Genomic DNA, 19,161 nt, shown 5'->3' with positions numbered 1-19,161 from the left:
GGGAGTGTGTTGCTTATTCTTTCATATAAACTTCAGAATAATTTTGTCAGGTCCCACAAAAAGATCTTTTTTCCCCCAAGTATTTTTAAGAATTGTATTACATCTGCAGATGAATTTGGGGATTTTTGACCTCTTTTTGACTCGGAGTCTTCCAATCCATTAGTATGGTAAATCTTTCCATTGATTAGTATCTTCTTTAACATCTTCCAATAAAAAGTTTTCTAATTTTATCCACAAGGAACTTGCACAATATTTTTAAAAAATTTATTTCAAGGCACTTTTATTTTGGTTGCTGTTGTAAGTCAATTTTTTTATTAGAAATTTAATTTTTCTGTTACTGCCATATGGAAATGCAATTGACACAACACATATCCACTTTCACAGGCACACACACACAGATTTTATATACAACAAACTTGCTAACTCTCTTATTAATTTTAATAATTTATCTGAGGATTCTTTTGAGTTTTCCACATAGACAATCATACTGACTACAAATCATGTTGGTTTGTTATTTCCTTTATAATCCTTATACATTTATTTCTTCTTTTTTGCCTTATTGAACCTATAAGGAAGCTGGTCTAATGTTGAATGGAATGTTGAGCGCCAACAGCTTTGTCTTGTTCTGGGGTGCTGGTTCAAAGGTGAATTTGGTTTGTGAAAATTTATCTGACTGTGGACTTATGATCTATGCATTTTTTTCTAACACTGTGTTATACTTCAATAAAATGTTTAAAAAAATTTTAAGGAATATTTTCCTGACATCCTAACCTCTCCTCGTAACTGTCTGCTCCAAGGATGCCACTGAGCAGGTTTGTACCTGTCTATTTCAACCTCACCATACATTACCGGAGAAAAGAAGTCTTAAGTGAGAACACCTATGGTGCTTGCATGCTTTAGAAGAACTATCAGGGGGAGGGGGCTCAGCAGCCCCTGAGGGCAGAATGGGGAGGGTAGATGGAAATGCAGGGAAACAGATTTCCATATAGCAGAAGGAAAAGCTTTCTAAGATCAGTGTTGTCTAACCAGAGAATAGGCTGCTTTTTGGAAAAATGAGCTCTCCAGCACTGGAGGTATTCAAGCAGGGCTGGCGACACACCTATCAAGGACACTCTGCCGGGACCACCTCCCCCCCGCAATACTGGGTGAGCTCTGGACCATAGCGTGTCCTCCGTGTCTTCCAACTTCAAACTTTTGAGATTTTTAAAAGAATTGGGTTCATTTTCTTTTTTTTTTTTTACCATTTCTTATCCTACTTTTAGGCAATACTCTATCAATGCCTCTCATAATACTTAGAAATCTGACCTTACACTAGAGAAAAGTCAACAAAGGCAAAACTGTTTCTTTGAAAATGTTAGTACTGTTGATAAACCTATCTCAAGTCTGATCACACACACAAAAAAGAAAGATAACACATTAGATTTCCCTTCCTCCAAAGAAATATCCAGCAAATATCAGAATAGGCATGCATACAACAATTGGTTGAATAAAAGTGTAATTATACCTGTTATTTTCACCTCCAATCCCCTGAAGGTTGCGTTGCATTTTGAGGTTTCTATTCTTAGATCCTATCATTCTATAATATTTTCAAATAATGGACAGTGTCTCAGGCACTCGGTGATCTGAAATCCAGTGAAAGGTGAAGAAGAAGAAGAAAAAGCTCTGTTAATGGGGTCTTTTTTGTAAAATAAGGAATTTTGAATGAAGTGAAGTTTTTAAGCTTTTTATGAGATGGGACATACTTCCGTGATTTCACAGTTTTACTCTATTTTTACTTTCATTCAGCCAAGCTCTCTCTTTCTAGCAAGGCTCCAGTTTGTTGGCGGATAAAAATACATTCGCAGTCTCTCCCAGAAGCTGCGCCATCAGCCTCGTGGACGAGAAAGAAGCCTGGTCTCCTTGTGCCGCTATGGAAATGTCTTCCTCCTCCTCCCCTGGCGCACCCGGCTCAAAGTCTTTTTCCTTCTTTGTTTGTCGTTCTCAGAGAAAATCTGGAGTCCAGACAGGGAAGAGCCCAGAGAGGGTGACCCCTTGAGGGCAGCTCCGGAGGCGGGGCGCTTCTGCACCCTGAGCAGTCTGGGCCGAGCTGCGCCCCGTCTCCGAGCGTTGGGAGAGTATTCCAGCCGAGCCAAGAAATCCGTTACCAGGCTGCTGTGTCCCCAAGGGCCATTCCAGGGCGGAAGAGGACGGGGAAAACCGCTGTGTTGATTCTCCCGCCCTGTGGGCTGGGCGCGCAACGGGTCAGGTTACAGACAGGTGAGTCGGGCGGATGGGCGAGCTGCTGGCGCCAGGGCACCCCTGGCCGGCCGCGTCCCCGCAGCCCCCGGAGCTGGCACACGTCTGATCACCCCGGGAAGGGGGTGGGCGCCACGGCCGTGGAGGCGGTGCTATGCGTCCCTGGGCACACCGAGCAGAGGCCGTAGGACCCGTAGCGCGCCCCCCAAATCCACCAACGCGGGTACAACTGCTCTTAGAAACTTGGCATCTTTCTTTTACCAACTCTCCTTCCTTCTCTACCCTCTCCCCCATCCCCGGCCCTCCAGGTATAAAGGTAGATTAAAAGAAACAAACAAGCAAAAAAACCCAAACCCAAAATAAATACCAAGCTCTCCAGCCACCTCCCCAGTAGGGGCAGTGAGGGGATGTAGCCCATCTTCACTGGCTTCTTGGAAAGTATTTCCCAGCCTCAGAATTTGGGGAGCAAACGGTTAGGGGAGGCAATAATGGGAGTGGGTGTGGATAAGAAATCAGTTTCAAAGCTGTGTTTGCATAGTCAGCCCTTGGCTTTTTTTCCATCGTGTTTATTTGGGGGTAAGGGGACTCGGGGTGGAACAAGCGGACTTGTTTTTCTTAGATTGTATGGCACAAAATAACGTTCTAAAGATGCATGAATTTTAACATTTAATTTTACTGTGTTTATTTGGGGGACTGTTGTCTATGAGGGGGAGCTGAAGCTCCCAAGTTCCCTCTTTACCAGATCAGAATCCTGGGGAGTCTCCCGCGGCCTCCCCCTTCCGCACACCGAGATTTCAACAAACGCCGGGAATGATCCACGAAGTCCAGAGGAACTGAGCCATTTTCTGGCTTGCTTGTCGGAGGCGAATCCACTGGGGCGGGCGGGGGGGGTAGCGGGGGAGGGGGCGACTCGCGGGGGCTCCAGCTCTAGGGGGGACGCCCGGGGAGCGGACTTGGTGCTTTCCTCAAAGAGTTCGCCCTGCGGTGCCTGTGATGGGGAATGGGGCAGGGGGCTGAGCGAAAAACGTTCTTCCCTTTTTAAGAAGGGGAGGGGGGAAGACTGAGACGTTAAATTCTTTTGCAAACATTCGTGCCGAAGGAAGGGCTGGAACAGGCAGCCCCGGCCGCCGGAACCGGTCGGACAGGTAGCGAGCTTGTTGACACCGTTATGTTGCAGGGCGCATGCTCACTCCCAAGTTTCCTGGTGCCTTTTCTATTCCACCTTATGAAACTTTTTCCTCGGCGTGGTCTCACCCGCGATTTAAGGCATAGGTGTCGCCGAGCCGGGAGGCTGGGAGTCGCCGGGCGTGCGGGGGAGAGGCCGGGCCGCGCCGCGGCGGGGGGCGGAGGGAGAGGGCCGGCCGGGCGGGAAGGTGGGCTCTGGCCGCGGGGAACCGGGGACCGAGCCGCCGCCGCCCCTAGAGGGGAGCAGCCGGGACGAGGGGGCCGCAGTCCGGGAAGGGGGCCCCACGATGCCCAAAGTCTTCCTGGTGAAGAGGAGGAGCCCGGGGGTCTCGGTCCGCAGCTGGGATGAGCTCCCGGACGAGGAGAGGGCAGACACCTACATCCCAGGTGAGCGCCGCGCCGGGGCCGGGCCTGGGCGCCGGGTTCCTGGGGTGCGGGCAAGGGTGGCCGGGTCCCCTCTGCTCAACGGCCGGGGCTGGACTCTCCCCCTCCCCCATGTCCCTCTTTCAGGGGGAGGAGGAAGTCACTGAGGCGCGGGAGGACCGAGAGTGAGAGGCTGGGAACCTGGGACGCCCTGCGCCCCCTTCCCCCTAGTGGGCGCCTCTAATTGCCCGGCGGCGGGACCGTTGGCTGCAGCGCGGGCCGGGGTGGCCCGGGAGGGGGGCTAGGGGCCAGCAGGGGCAACCCTCAGCCCCACGTCCTCGTGGGGTTGCACAGGGATGGGTCAACCTCTCCGGGGCTGGGTGGGTCGAGGTCAGGCCCCCCGCCCCCATCCCAGGGAGATGAAATTTGGCGCGCGGGTCCCCAACCGCGCTGGGCCCTCTGTTCCTCGTGGGCGCTGGAACTGGGACTGAGGAGCGGCTCTCAGAACCACGAGCTCGCTCGGGAGGCCGAGTCCGGGGCTCTCTCGCCCACCCCCGCGGCGTTGCCCACTTGGCGAGTTGCCCAGGTCCGGGGCGGGGCGGCGGCGGCACCGCCCGCAGGTCAAACTGCCGCGGGCGCCCGGGCCTGACGCCGCGTGTCTGTGTGTCGGGGCGCGGCCCTCCCCCGCAGTGGGCCTGGGCCGTCTGCTCCACGACCCCCCCGAGGACTGCCGCAGCGACGGCGGCAGCAGCAGCGGCGGCGGCAGCAACAGCGCGGGGGAGCCCGGAGGCGCGGAGAGAGGCTCGTCCCCGCGCGCCCCCGAGCGCGAAACCCCCGAGCCCTGCGATGGCGAGGTCCCCGGTGGACACCTGGCGGCGAAGCAGCGCCCGGTCGCCAGATCGAAAATCAAGGTACGATGTCGACTCTGCCCCCGCCGCCACCTGCACCACGCCCTGGCGTCGGGCTCCCGGGGCCGGCGCCTCTCCCTGTCGCGCCCGCCCGCGCGCCCCGGCACCCGAGCACCCAGCGCGCCCGCAGCGCAGCTCCTGCACCTGCCCCTGGGTCGCGGCCAGGGCGCCTCCCCGCGTCCTCCCGCCTGCCAGGTAGCCGGCCGCCGGCGCTGCTGCGCCCCGGAGACTGGCCTCCCGCGCGGGCACAGGCCGCCCGCGTGGCCTCCGGAGCTCCCAAAAGGCTCAGGCATAGCGTCCTCCCCCCAGCAATCCATTCTGTGCGCAGGGCCTGAAGAACACCCTGGCCGTCGGAGTTCCCGGGGTGGGATAGAAGGGACCCCAGGCCCCGGGCTCCCCTCCTCTGAGGTGCAGTTCCTACAGCTTTGTGAATTCTGAGTTTCGCCCCCTTCCTCGAGTTCTGGAGGCAGTGGTGGCAGCTTGGCACATAGTGGGTCTTTCACAATCACAACTAGTCCCAGTGCCAATTATGAAGTGCCCGTTAGACACGAGGTCTGTGCCGGGCACTTTAAACTTGTGTTTGTCAAATCTTCTTGAATTATGTTCACGGATAAACGGATTCAACTGCACATTGGCCCACTGCCCCGCCCCCAGTGGGGTGGAGTGTTTGTTTCCTTCTATTTTCGCGCTTCAGCCCCCACCCCCACCCAGCCTCCTGGAATTGTAGGCCACAGCTTATCCGGACGCCCATCTGCGTTTTCCTGTGTGGAACTGCCATGATTGCCTTCTCAAAGGTATCCGCTACCTCTAAGACTAAGCCGTCCCATTCCACTGACTCATGGACGGCGGGAGCCTGGGAGTGATGTTTTAGGAATCACATAACCCCAGTTCCTAGCCAGGTGGGCCTTAGTGCGAGCCTTTCGGGCTCCAGGCCCTTGCTGTAGGTGTTAATTCTTGGGCGCTCCAGGGTGGTCCCGAAGCCCCCCCTGCCCAGGCAGCGGGATGAGGCGGAAGCCCTAGGGTTCGCTGTGGATTGCGAAAGCCTCCTCCGTTACTTTTCCTGGGAGAGGCCTTCCCTCCCCTGTGCATATTCCTGGCTCCAGGGGCTTGGCTCCGTGGTGGGCTGGTGTGCATTTGGTTATGAATTGAGGCTAGAGGCTTGAGCTTGGAATCCTTAAGAAAGACACCTTTAAAGGATGCTGGGACTGGGTGTGGGCATCCTGCTTAGTGTTAAGTGCGCCGCCAAGGTTCAAAGTCAGCTGATGGGAGGCTTTTCTGGGCCAGATGGGGTTAACTGGGAGGGACAATTTGCCTGAGGCCTGTAGCTCTGCCCTCCAGGAAATTCTACAAAGTATCCCACTTGCATATTTATCACCCGGCTGGGAGGACAATTTGCAACATTGTTTTCGGGTGGTCTATAGCTACTTTACCCCTCTGCCCCCCAACTGCCCAGATTGCCCTGGAGACAAGGTGGCACAGGAAAAATATCCAGTCCCTTAACCACCATTTTAGGAGATCTCTGCTACCCCAGGCAAACAGGTCCACTGGGGCCCTGGATTAAGGGAATGAATAAACCAATCTTATTCCCAGGATCCTTGTTTTGGTGCTGACCTCAGGGGTGGGGGGTAGGGCATAGAGTTTGCTCCTCAACCCTTAACAAGGTTTCCAGAGGAGTTTTTGTTTGTTTATTGAGGCCAAAGTTCAGGTTCCCTCTCCCTCTCGGCTTCCACAAGACCTCCTGGGGTTAAGGTGCTCCAAGCCTACAGAATTATCAGCTGTGGTATTGGCCATTTTGTGAATTAGCACGTTGTGTAACTGTAGAGTTCTATGCAATGTATGCTGAACTGTCTAAGAATTAGTTTCCTAACCATAAGGGGGGGAAGCCACTCAGGCATGATGCATTTTTTTCAGTGACTTGAAGACACTTAGTGGACAGTTGGTTCTTAGGCCCAGAGAAGGGCAGAGAGAAGCTACATCCCATCCAACAGGATGTAGTGCCTGCTGTGCCCAAGGCAGCCAGGAGATAAAGATGCTCCCACCCTGGTGTTCCAGAATCTTCTGACAGTAACGGTTAGGGCTCTAGGCTCTGGTTTAGTCCCTCTGGGCCTCAGTTTCCTCGCCTGTAAAATGGGGAGAGTAATGAAACCTCATAGAGTTGTGAGGATAAATGAGTCAAGCGTGAAACATGGTAGGTGTCCAATAACTCTAGCTAGAATTATTTGGGTTGGTGGAGAGACACAAATACTAATTTAATTATTAACCCTATTACAGGAAAGTGAATGCTCAACTAGAAGCACAAGCAAAGATGCAGTACATTCTGAGCAGAGGAAGGTTTCTTGGTGTGGATTTGAGGGCTGTGGGAGAAGGGGGAGAGGCACGCTTTAGGGTAGTATGGGCTGAGCCCAAAGCTTGAGTGAGGACAGGACTCAGAGCTGGAGGGAGGATGGGGAATGGGCCTGGGGTCAGGGAGAGTCGAGGTGAGGAGCTGGACGTGTAGCCAGGACAGGCTGCGATGGTAAAGGGGCCAAACCGAGAAACGTGGGTGCTCCCATGGGGGCAGAAGAGGGGCTCTGGAAGGTTTTTGAGAAGGAAAACCTCATTTGGCTGCATCTCACCAGCTGTGGTTGGGGTTACGTTATCTGTTCTGAGCCTCGGTTCTCTGATCTGTAAAATAGAGAAATAAGAGAATCGGCCTCTCCAAAGCATTGGGCAGATTATATGAGACAATGTGGGCAACACGCTGAGCAATTTTGTGTGTGTGTAAACTGCCCAGTGGGGAGTTAGCCGACAGTGACTCATAGCAAGTTTTGTTAATGTCCAATACGTTGTTGCCTACAGCAGGGACAAGGGATTTACCAACTGGATTGGCTGGATTTAAGTATTTTTGAAAAACCCACCCGTTTGATATTTGGAAGGGAACATAAGCCCCATCCCTAACTCCCTGGCTGTTGACTTCAGTCTCCCAAGACAGAATTGGATGCCCCAATTCCCCCCACCAGTCTTGTAACTCACTGACCATCTCCTTGGCTGACCAGACTTTTCTTCTTGACTCTAGAGCCACCAAAGGCAGGGAGCATTCCTGCTGAGATTGTATTTTCAGCACCCGGTGCAGTAATGCCTGACTCATAGGAGGACATAAGTCAACATAGAAGAGGAATACAGGCAGGGGAGGAGTCAATAGCATCTGGGGGGAAATAGGAAACAAGACAAAAAGGGAAAAATGCTTGGAATGGATGCTTGAAAAAGCTTAAATTAATTTAAAGGGGGGAAAAGGAGGAATAGGAGAACAATCTAAGTGTTAACTGCAACCAGCTTTTAACTGGAATATAGGTGAAGTCAGTTTTTGTGATTGGAAGGGTCTGAATGGATTTGTTGCAGAAACAGAATCCACTGTAGCTCACTTAAGCAGACAGTGGTTAATTATAGGGTACTAAATGGGCTAAAGAGAGACCAGTCTGAGCTCCCAGGAGTGACTCCCAGAGCTACACTACAGAACTGGGCTACCTCGGGAACTGCAGCCGCAGCCTCTTTGGCTGCTGTCGTGCATCACGATGCTTCTGCTAATGCAGGGTGTGAAACAATTGCCACATACCTGCCTCGGCTCAATTAACTCAGTCCCAAAGTCAAATCTCCTGATGGTGCATGTAACTGGTGGTACCCAAGTCACATCTAAAGACCACAGATGCCAGGGATTCTGGGAAATGTAGTGTCTAGCTTTGTAGCCTCTGCTGTACAGGAAGGCCCACCAGAGGAGCAGGAATAGAGGCTGAGCGTGTCCACCCACAGGATCTACTTCAGGGACCCTTATGTGGTCCAATCTCATTTTTGTGGGGAGAAAGGTAAAGCCAGAGAGGTTTTGTTGAGTTCCTCACACGTACTAGTGGCAAAGCCCAACCCAAGGCTCCTTATTCTTTAGCGTTGTTGTACTGCATCATGGAAGGCACCTTTGACGCCTTAGCCATTAGCACTGACAGCCTGACATGAAGGAATTGAAGCAGTTTCTCACCGTGACATGAGACAAAACCACAGGGCTCATCCCTGCCTCTCCCACACGTCATGCCCAGACCCATGGGCCTGTCCCGGGGAAGTGCAGGCACACGTTTTGCAGACAACAAGCCCCATCAAAATCTCGGTGTGGGCACCTACAAGTCCTGTGGCCACAGGCGGGTTTCAGCTATTTGAATCTGTTTCTTCTGGATGATTAGGATATGTTCCCTTCAGCATCTCTGCATTTGGGAAGGTTCTGCATTCTGCCATGTAGTGGAGTTGTGAAGCTTAAGAAAGTAGTACATAGGAGCAGGAGGGGAATTTTTATCCTAAAGGAGCTGGGGAAATACACTTAGCATGTTTTGAGCGCTCAGGCATAAGCAGATGTGTCACTGGAAATCTCGTCTGCGCGGCCACCGGAAGGTAGCCTGCACTCACGGTAGCCTCCCACAGGAAATAGGACCATTAATTTAAGGAACTTGTCTGGTGGAAGCATCCACAGAAAATAAAGGAGTTTTTTTTTTTCCTTTAGAAGTTGACAGGTAAGTGACCTTAGCCAGCTTTTGAAGTTGGTCAGAGGGCCAGCCCAGGTCCCTACCTCCCTGGATGCTCCTGAAGTCTTCAGCAGCTCTGATACAATGATGGGTTTGTTTCTGCTGCACAAGCCTGTTTTTAGAAGAACTAGAGGGGAACTTTGTGTGTTTTTTAAAATGAAAGCCGAGATCCTGCAGAAAACAGGACAGCAAATAAGAAAGCGCCAAGCTTCAGGGTTGGGGAACTGCTATCTCTCTTCATCTTTCTTGCCCTGAATTAATCTCCAGTTAGTTAATTAATCTCCGGACTGATGTCACCTCCCGTCCTCATGGTAGCTTCCTCACTTCAGGAATAAGCCTTCTGGAGAGTTAATTTTGGATTAAGGGTGAGACTATTAAGCTTTTTCTGAGGATAACAGTGTCTGGAGCGGTATACTGTAAGTGAACACGGTAATACTTTCCATATCAAAACACGAATATTGACACCAAATGGGTAGCTTCCACTTCTGTTGCCAAGGGAGATAGGAGCGAATGTTGGTTTTCAGAGCTATTTGGATTTCAGAGTCGCAGATGAAGGACTGGGGGCTGGTGACCCACACTGAAGGTTAGTTCCCTTTTTCTTCCATCAGTGAGAGAAAAACTCAAAAGACAAATGGAGAAACAATGGGTTTTGACCAATTACCTTTTATGTAGGATCACAGGACTCTGGAGCTTGTCGAACTCTAAGAGTTAGCATTTATTGCAGCAACCAGTCTTTTTTTTTTTTTCTATTTTGGCTGTACCTCACGGCATGCAAGAATCTTAGTTCCCTGACCAGGGATCGGACCCATGCTCCCTGCAATGGCAGCACAGAGTCCTAACCACTGGACTGCCAGGGAAGTCCCTAGCAGCCAGTCTTTTTAAAGTAGCTTTTCTTAATTAATTCCTTAACAGTCCCAAGAGGCAAGTATCATTATTGTCCACATTTTATGGGTGATGAAATTACGGCTTAGGTTGAGTAACTTGCCTACTTCCCAGACTGTAGGTGGTAGGGCAGGATTTGAACTTAGGAAAAGAGCTCATCTAATCCCATTTTATTATTTTTACATGTGGGAAAGTATGGCCCAGGGATATTAAATGACATCACACAGCCATCCAGGTCTAGGTTTTTATGTGATCCTCAGCATTTCTTGTCTCTCCACCCCACTCATTTTGTGACCAGGTGACAAAGATGTAACTAGTTCTGGTCTACCCCTTGCAGAGTAGAGTAACAAGTAGTTGGTTAACCCTATTTTGGACTTTTAGGAAGTAGAGTGGTAGGTGTAAGCCTGTGTAAACATAATAAAGATGACCCAGTGAGCAGACAGGTGACCCGAGGAGAGCTTGCCAGTCCTCCGGCACATGGGGCATCATTTCAGGAATCAGGGGTGTCTTCTGTATCAGGCTGCCCATCCTGGGAGAGAACACTCAGAAATGTGGCAGCTCTGGTGTTCTAGAGAGAATGTGATACATCTATCACCGTTCCAGTGTTCTATTGCTGCTTCACAAACAACCCCAAATTTAGCAGCTTATAATACTTTATTATGATGTCGTCTAGTTCTGCGGATTGACTGGGCTCAGCTGGGTAGGTCTTGCCTGGGGTTTCTCTTGTGGATGCAGTCAGATGACAGTGGGGTTGGAGTCTCCTGGGGGCTTGACTGGGCTGAACATCCAGGAGGGCTCACTCATGTGACTGGCAGTTGGTACTCTTGTCCTTTTCTAGTTACTTTATTCTATGGTTATACCATCTTTTTTTTAACAAGTCCCTATTGATGGGCATATAGGTAGTTTCCAGCTTTTTGCTATCACAGACCAAATTTCAAGGCACATGTGAAGTACACTCTGTGGGATAAATTTCATGTTTAGGAATTTATCCTCCAAATATTTTTCTGAGGAATTCTTAGGAATTTCTCCTTTTTTAAAAAAAAATTGATGTATAGTTGATTTACAATATTGTGTTAGTTTCAGGTGTACAGCAAAGTGATTCAGTTATACATATGTCTATATACATACATGTTTATATGTGTATATATATTTTCAGATTCTTTTCCATTATAGGTTACTACAAGATATTGAATATAATTCCCTGTGCTATACAGTAAATCTTTGTTGTTTATTTTATACATAGTGGTACCTATTAATCCCATACTCCTAATTTATCCCTCCCCCCATTCTTTCCCCTTTGGTAGCTATGTTTGTTCTCTTTGTCTGTGAGTCTGTTTCTGCTTTGTAAATAAGTTCATTTGTATTATTTTTTAGATTCCACATATAAGTGATATATATAGTATTTGTCTTTCCCTGTCTGACTTACTTCAGTTAGTATGATCATTTCTGGGTCCATCCATGTTGCTGCAAATGGCATGATTTCATTATTTTTTATGGCTGAATAATAAGGACTCTCACCTTTCTAACGAAGGAATTTTTCCTTCCTCTGAAAAGTGAACAAGTCTGGCAGAAGCTGGCTTCATCAGCCATGATCTTTTTGCTGTTTAATTAACCCTCCATCTTCTTTTGAAAAGGCTGTCTTCAGACGTTCTGGATATAATTCATAAATGTCTGGAGTCTGGATTGGTCAGAAATACATTTATAGTTGGCAAACAACCCTTCATGGGCTGGAGGGTGCACCTTATGGGAATTCTCTACATGAGCATTTTGTGTTGACTCAGTTTTCCATGTTGTGAAAAGTGGAGAAATGGAAACACTGCCTTTGCTGAGGCAATTGGAGATCTTTTATTTTTGCTCTGAGAAAACCAGAGGGAAGTTCCCCAGAAAATGGGGTGCCCTCCCTCTCCAGTCCCCACGCCTCATTCCTTTTTTCTCTCCTGTGTTAAAAAGCTTTCTGTATCTCTCTCAATCAGATGATCCACTGACCCTGAACTCCCTTAAATGATCACTGATCTCCATCCCCTCTGCCCTCAACATTTTTATTCTTTTCAAACCAAATAATGCCAGTGATTTGAGATTTCCATCCTGGACTGTAATAGGAGGTACTCATGTTACATGCAGAGCATTTTAAAAATAGGAGTTTACCAAAAGGATTAAAGTAAACAAGGGTTCAGGTTGGAACCATAGTTGGCGAGTCCTCGGGCACATGGTGCAAGGCTTTCAGAAGACAGTTCTAGCTTTCTTCACGCTTTTCATCAGAATTACCAGGTTCATGTGCCTCTGTTCTATTTTATTAGCCGCACTACCTCTCAAATGACCTTCATCCTGTGTAGACTTGGCCTTCAGAAGCTCACGGTATTTTGTTTGCCAAGACCTGGGCCATGTTTAGTCTTTTCACATCCCTTCAAGGGAGGCAGTGACTAGAATGGGGACTGCGGATTAGCAGGAGACCATGACCTGTCCTGTGATAGGAGAGCCTTGGGCACAGCTGGGTCTCCCTCAGGCCCTGCCAGGCCCCACCCCTTTGGGGGGCAGGGGTGGGGTATGAGGCAGGAGGGTCATCAGACTCAAGCCCTGCGGTTGTCCTCCTGTATCTTCCAATATGCCCACCCTCCCCCCGCCCTCTGACAGTCATTGGGGGCCCTGCCCTTCTCTGTTCCCTCAGCTCTGTTCATCAGCTACCCTCCAGGGCTCAGGCTGGCCAGGCTGGACCACACACAGTCCCCCTCTTCCCCGCGCCCTCTCTGGGATATCCCTTGCCCTTCCCCCATCTTCTTCTTCATCGTGGCCTGGCTGAGGAGCTCACCTCTCCGGGTACACTTTCCCGTGCACCCACTGTCTGGGCTAGGCTCCCCTCCCAGCCGCCCCTTGCACCTGGGGCTTCCTAGATGGCAGTGGCCTGTTGCCCGGTCTGCTCTCCGACTAGACTGGCAGCTTCTTGGGGACAAGCCATCCTGGTGCTCTGAGCACAGGCCCTGTCTTGGATCAGGCACACATCAGGGTCGGCTGAGACTAAGATGGAGCAGTGAGAATGAACTGGTGGAGGGGGCTGCCTGGAAAGCCCTGTTCTGGGGTCTTTGCCTCCTGCCACCTGTGAGCCATTGCCCACCAACACTTTCTGCCTGTGCACGGCCCTCATCTGCGCTTGGGGCATGGGGGGGTGGGGCCAGGAGACTGCGAGGATGCTTGCTGGCTTCCACAAGGCGTTTAGTTGAGGATACGTTCGTGCCTGATGGAAGCCTCTGGAATGAGTTGGAATAAAGTCCTGAACCATGTGAGGGCCATTCCCTTACGTCTCAAGTGTGGTCCATGGACTGCACGGTGGCATCTCCTGGGAGCTGTCTAGAAATGCAGCATCCAGACTCCACAAGACCTCCTGAATCAGAACCTGCACTTTTATTTTTTTGAATTTTATTTATTTATTTATTTTTGAATTTTATTTTATTTATTTTTATACAGCAGTTCCTTATTAGTCATCCATTTTATACACATCAGTGTATACATGTCAATCCCAATCGCCCAATTCATCACACCCCCACCCCCACCCCCGCCACTTTCTCCCCTTGGTGTCCATACGTTTGTTCTCTACATCTGTGTCTCTATTTCTGCCCTGCAAACCGGTTCATCTGTACCATTTTTCTAGGTTCCACATATATGTGTTAATATACGATATTTGTTTTTCTCTTTCTGACTGACTTCACTCTATATGACAGTCTCTAGATCCATCCACGTCTCTACAAATGACCCAATTTCGTTCCTTTTTATGGCTGAGTAATATTCCACTGTATATATGTACCACATCTTCTTTATCCATTTGTCTGTCGATGGGCATTTAGGTTGCTTCCATGACCTGGCTATTGTAAACAGTGCTGCAATGGACATTGGGGTGCATGTGTCTTTTTGAATTATGGTTTTATCTGGGTGTATGCCCAGTAGTGGGATTGCTGGGTGGTATGGTAGTTCTATTTTTAGTTTTTTAAGGAACCTCCATACTGTTCTCCATAGTGGCTATATCAATTTACATTCCCACCAACAGTGCAAGAGAGAACCTGCATTTTAACAAGACCCCCAGAGGATTTGTGTGTGCACTGAGGTTTGAGAGGCACTGGTCTTAGGGGTACAGGGACCAGTTTGGGCAGGGGCTGCAGTGGCTGGAGAAGCTCATCAGGGAGGGAACAGGTGAGCTGAGGCTTGGCAGAAGGCAGTATCCTGGTGGATGAAAGGAGGGTGTTTGAGACCAGGAAGGTGTTAAGCCAGGAAAAGTCCAACTCTTCTTGCTAATAATGTTTGTCTGAAAATTAAGTCTTTTAGATCCTTTTATGAATAGAATTTTGGCAGAACGGTTGGATCCATCTTCTAAAGGATCTGATAACCAGGAAAACTTTAATGAATATATCAGATCTGGTGTTTTTCGTCACACAGTTAGAGATTCTGTTTTCTTCCTTTGAGGCAGCAAACACGGTTGAGAGAATGAACCAGGCAGTCCATGACCTGGGATTTGGTTATAGTTTTTCTGATAACGAAGTTGTGGGATCCTGACCAAGTCACTTCCCAAGATGACCATCTTATTTGTTCATGATTCTGGGTCAGAAACTGGGGCACAGCTGGGCTAGGCAGTTTTCCTCTGGGCCGCGTTTGTTCACTCAGCTGGTGGCAGCCCTGGCTGGGCTGGAAGGTCCAGTGAGTCTTTATTCATACCTGGCACCTCATTGCTCCTCTGCATGGCTGCTTGGGCTTCCCCACAGTATGGTGGGCTCAGGCTTCCTCATGGCTGCTGGCTTCCAAGAGGGAGGATGCAGAAAAGCTGCACCGTTTCTTAAGATCTGGAACTGACACAGGCCCTGCCCAGATCCAGGGGGAGAGGAGACAGTCTCTTGGTGGATGCTGGCCGGGAGGAAGGAATTGACTGTGGCTGTCTTTGGGGGCTCCGTGATGTTATCAGACCTAGACTCCTCTTTCCTTTCTGCTCTTCCATCCTCAGCACTGGCTTCTGCCTTGGGTCCGAGGTGGCTGTTGGAGCTCTCCCGAGCAGGAAGGAGTAAATCAGGGGAGAGGGCACCATCCTTCCCCTTAGAGAGTGTATCTCACCAGCCAGGTGGTCCCACCCACAGGACTTGCTGTGAGGCTGGGAAATGTAGGCGTGTAGCTGGGGGCGGGGTGCCCAGCTGGTAATCAGAGGTCTGTCCCGAGGACCAAGGGGAGCATGGGGAGCTGCTCCAAGGGGAGCATGGGGTGCATGTGTCTTTTTGAATTATGGTTTTCTCTGGGTATATGCCCAGTAGTGGGATTGCTGGATGGTATGGTAGTTCTATTTTTAGTTTTTTAAGGAACCTCCATACTGTTCTCCATAGTGACTGTATCAGTTTACATTCATTCATACCAGTGCCTCTCAAACCTCAGTGCACACACGAATCCTCTGGGGGTCTTATTAAAATGCAGGTTCTCTCTTGCACTGTTGGTGGGAATGTAAATTCATACAGCCACTATGGAGAACAAGGCGGGGAGCTGCCTTGTTCCACCTTCCCCAAAACCAAAACCTGCTGGGAGTTTTTAGGGGGGGCGGTGAGGGAGCCCGAGTCAGATCCAGCCAAGACGCACCCGGCGGTGGGCGCGCCGCCCCGCGCGGGTCCTCACCCCTCTCTCTATCCCAGTTCACCACAGGCACCTGCGGCGGCGACGCGGCGATTCACACCTGCGACCTGTGCGGCAAGGCCTTCCGCCTGCAGCGCATGCTCAACCGGCACCTCAAGTGCCACAGCCAGGTGAAGAGGCACCTGTGCAGCTTCTGCGGCAAGGGCTTCAACGACACCTTCGACCTCAAGAGGCACGTGCGCACGCACACAGGTGAGGGGGGGGCGCGGCCAAGAGCCCCTGGTCTTTCCCCCGCAAGGAACCCGGTCGGGAGCCTGGGGCAGAGCTATGTTTCCGGAAGAATCGCGGGGCGGGGTGTTTGGGGCCGGGCCGCCCGGCTTTGCCACCTGCCATAGGTGTCCCCTGGGGCCCGCGCGCCGCTCTCAGCCTGTTCTCGCCTCGGTGAGATGGGCGGCGCATCACTGGCCGGAAGTGTCCTGGGAGCTGTGATGCCCACTCGGTGCAGCCTTCGGGCCGGGCTGAGGGTTGGAACGTGGTCCCCGTGGTCCCTCTGCTGGTATTTTGTGCTCCTTTCTCGGGAAGTGAGTCTGTCTCAAAATAGCATCACGTTGCTTCCTCCTGAGAGCTCAGAAAGAGAACAGCAGCTGACTTAGCGCTGCCCGAGCCTCCTGCGGGGGCGGGTGGGCAAGTGTCACCCCCACCCTGAGCTTTGCTCAGCGCGGGTCTGGGTCCTCACCAGCTCCCTTCCACAGACAGCCCTGGGGTGCCGGTTGGCCGCCCTCCCGCCCCCCTGGCTGTTCGTAGCCTCGGTAGTTTTGTCTAGGAGACACCTGGCCTCCAGGCTGCTCCTTGAGGGCCACACCTGTGCCAGAGCGATCCCTGGAGGAGAATTCTAAGATGCCATTTCCTTGCTAAAAAAACCTTCTCCAGGGCTTCCCTGGTGGCGCAGTGGTTGAGGGTCCGCCTGCCGATGCAGGGGACACGGGTTCCTGCCCCAGTCTGGGAGGATACCACATGCTGCGGAGCAGCTGGGCCCGTGAGCCATGGCCGCTGAGCCTGCGCGTCCGGAGCCTGTGCTCCGCAACGGGAGAGGCCACGACAGTGAGAGGCCCTCGTACCGCAAAAAAACAAAAACAAAAACAAAAAAACCTTCTCCAGCTCTGGGCAGGACAGAATCCAAACTCCCCGTCTTGATGGGCTCCATGTAAAGCCCCTCACAGTCTGGGTCCCATCTTCAAATCCCCATCCTGTCCCAGCCCCTCCCACCCCATCCCACTCCATCTTTTCATCCCACCCATTTCATCTCATCTAAATCCATCCCATCCTAACCATTCAGTCTTGTCCTGGTGCCACGCACTCACCCTACAACCTCATAGAATTTACTAATTATAGGCCCGCTGATCCCGTCAAGCCCTTTCAGGGTTTAGGGTTTCCCTCAGCCTTTTGGGGGTGGGGTGGGAAAATGTCCACTCCTCTCTCCCAGGGGGCCTCTCAGGTCCCCAGCCGCCACACAGGGCCCTTCTCAGATCCTCTGTATTCAGATTTCCTTTAAGCCCTTATCACACTTTTTTGTTCTTAGAGTACTGGCCATGAGCTTCCTCCCTGGCCTCAGAAGGGTGTCCTCCACCCTAGAGAGTGGACTGGCATACTAAAAGGTTTTTCTTTTTCCTTTAAAAAAAACTTTTCTAAAGTGAAATTTTCATTTAAATGTAACATACATCCAGAAAAGCACACAAATCATAAGTGCATAGTTTGAGAATGTAGGAATTTTTACAAAGCGAACACAAGCATATAACTGGCTGGAGTATTTCCAGCCCCCATAAGACACTGCCCCCTCCCTCCTGCCCCCTCTGGTCACTGTCACCTTCCCTCCAAGAGGCACCAGTACCCTGACTTCAGTAAAAGTTTGACCAGGCTGACACCTGGGTTGGGGCAAGGAGAATGCTTAGGGAGATTGATGGTCCTGATGCTTAGGGTGATGGTGGTCCTGTGTGATTAGGGAGGGTCCTATAGAGGGTGAAGGGTCCTGTAGGTGGTGGAGGGTCCTGTGGGTAGTAGAGGATCCTGTGAAGGGTGGGGGTCTTATGGGTGACGGGGGGACCCCTGGTTATCAATGGACCCATTAAGTGGCTGCAAAGCTGGGCCTGTAGGCAACTGACCCAAGGAGCTGGAGGAAATTGGGGACCACTCATGCCGTCATTTGTCGTTGGTTGTCCTGTAGAATTTCTCAGCTTTTCCTCTCTATCTGAGGATGTCCTTGAGGGCATGGCCTATTTCTTCTGCAACTCCTCACCTGGTGGGCTCTGTGGTCACTCCCCCACAGAGTGAAGGGGGCTTGGGGAGCATTGTGAGCTGTTGGTACCTTCAGTTGGAGTAAACACGGAGCTGCCTCATCTGTGACTGAGTTAATTCTCCATTAGTAGAAATATTAGGGACTGACTGCTCTCAGGGAAGAGTTTGTAAGCGTTTGCACTGAGTTGGTCACACACTGGTTAAGAACTCTGGATCTGAGCTAGCTGATTCTGCAACCTTGTCGAAATTACTTATCTTTTTGCCTTAGTGTGTCCATCTCTAAAATGGGCATGGTTTTATTACCTATCACCTAAGTGATGGCTGCGAGGTTTCAGGGCAATAATGGCATATAAAGTGCTTCACAAATTGTAAGCACTTAGTAAATATGAGCTATTAGTGGTGGTAAATGTTGAAATCGTTGGCAGAGTTTTCCTGGGGCCCTGTGGTGTGACAGGCTTGAAGACTCACCAATGTGCTTGTGGAAAGCTCAGCCAACATAGGGAGAAAGAACCCAAACCCCTGACTGTGACCCAAGGAAAACAGCAGGTGTGCCAGACAGAAGAAAAAGTGGAGAATGCTGGTGGGGAGGCCTGGAAGGTGCATTGTTGCTGGCAGGGGCACCAGGGAGGCTTCTCAGAGGAGGTGTCCTTTTGGTTGAGCCTTGAAGAGTGAGCAAGATTTTCACAGTTGGACGGGGAGGGAAGGGCATTGCAGATGGGGAATGTCTTAGTTTGGGTTCCCCCAGAAACAGACCCTGACACGAGGATTTGGGTGAAGCCGTTTATTTGGGAGATGGTCCCGGGGGCACAGTGAGGGGATGAGGAGAGGAGACAGAGGGAAGGAGACTCAGTGAGAGCTAGTTACTTACTGAGTGGGTTACCACTGGGAGCAACTGGGGCTCAAGCCCCCTGGGGGTCCTCTGAATGCACACAATGCACCCCAGAATTGCTCCAGGGGCAGGAAGTGGGGTATTTATCCATCAACTCCCATCCTTCCTTGTTTGGGGGTCCATCCTGGGACACTCTGCTCCTAGGCAGTTCCTCCCCGGAGCCCCTTGCAGACCTCACGTTTCCCAGGAGCATCATCGGGCAGGAGCGGCAGGAAGCCACTGGCCTCCTGGGACTGTCCGAGCCGGCCTGGTGGGAGGCTGAGGGGTTTGGTGG

At 51.1% G+C, this 19,161-nt stretch overlaps 1 protein-coding gene across 2 annotated transcripts in view; it reads left to right on the top strand.

Annotated features, from left to right (window-relative positions):
- Positions 1-2,189: 2,189 nt before the first annotated feature.
- The window catches only part of OVOL2 (ovo like zinc finger 2), a 28,351-nt gene continuing 11,379 nt past the window's right edge, over positions 2,190-19,161 (top strand). Inside the window, exons 1-3 of one of the 2 annotated variants that reach the window (XM_082645010.1) lie at positions 3,629-3,807; positions 4,474-4,694; positions 15,766-15,958. In XM_082645010.1, coding sequence (XP_082501136.1) covers positions 3,708-3,807; positions 4,474-4,694; positions 15,766-15,958 — 514 coding nt within the window. In that variant the 5' untranslated portion in view covers positions 3,629-3,707. Of the gene's footprint in view, positions 2,257-3,628; positions 3,808-4,473; positions 4,695-15,765; positions 15,959-19,161 lie in introns of those variants that run through there. The other variant, XM_082645011.1, reaches the window with a different exon arrangement.

The sequence above is a fragment of the Mesoplodon mirus genome, assembly GCF_964341445.2.
Source record: "Mesoplodon mirus genome assembly, chromosome: 15".
Lineage (NCBI taxonomy): Eukaryota > Metazoa > Chordata > Mammalia > Artiodactyla > Ziphiidae > Mesoplodon > Mesoplodon mirus.
This window is presented reverse-complemented; position numbering and strand designations above follow the sequence as displayed.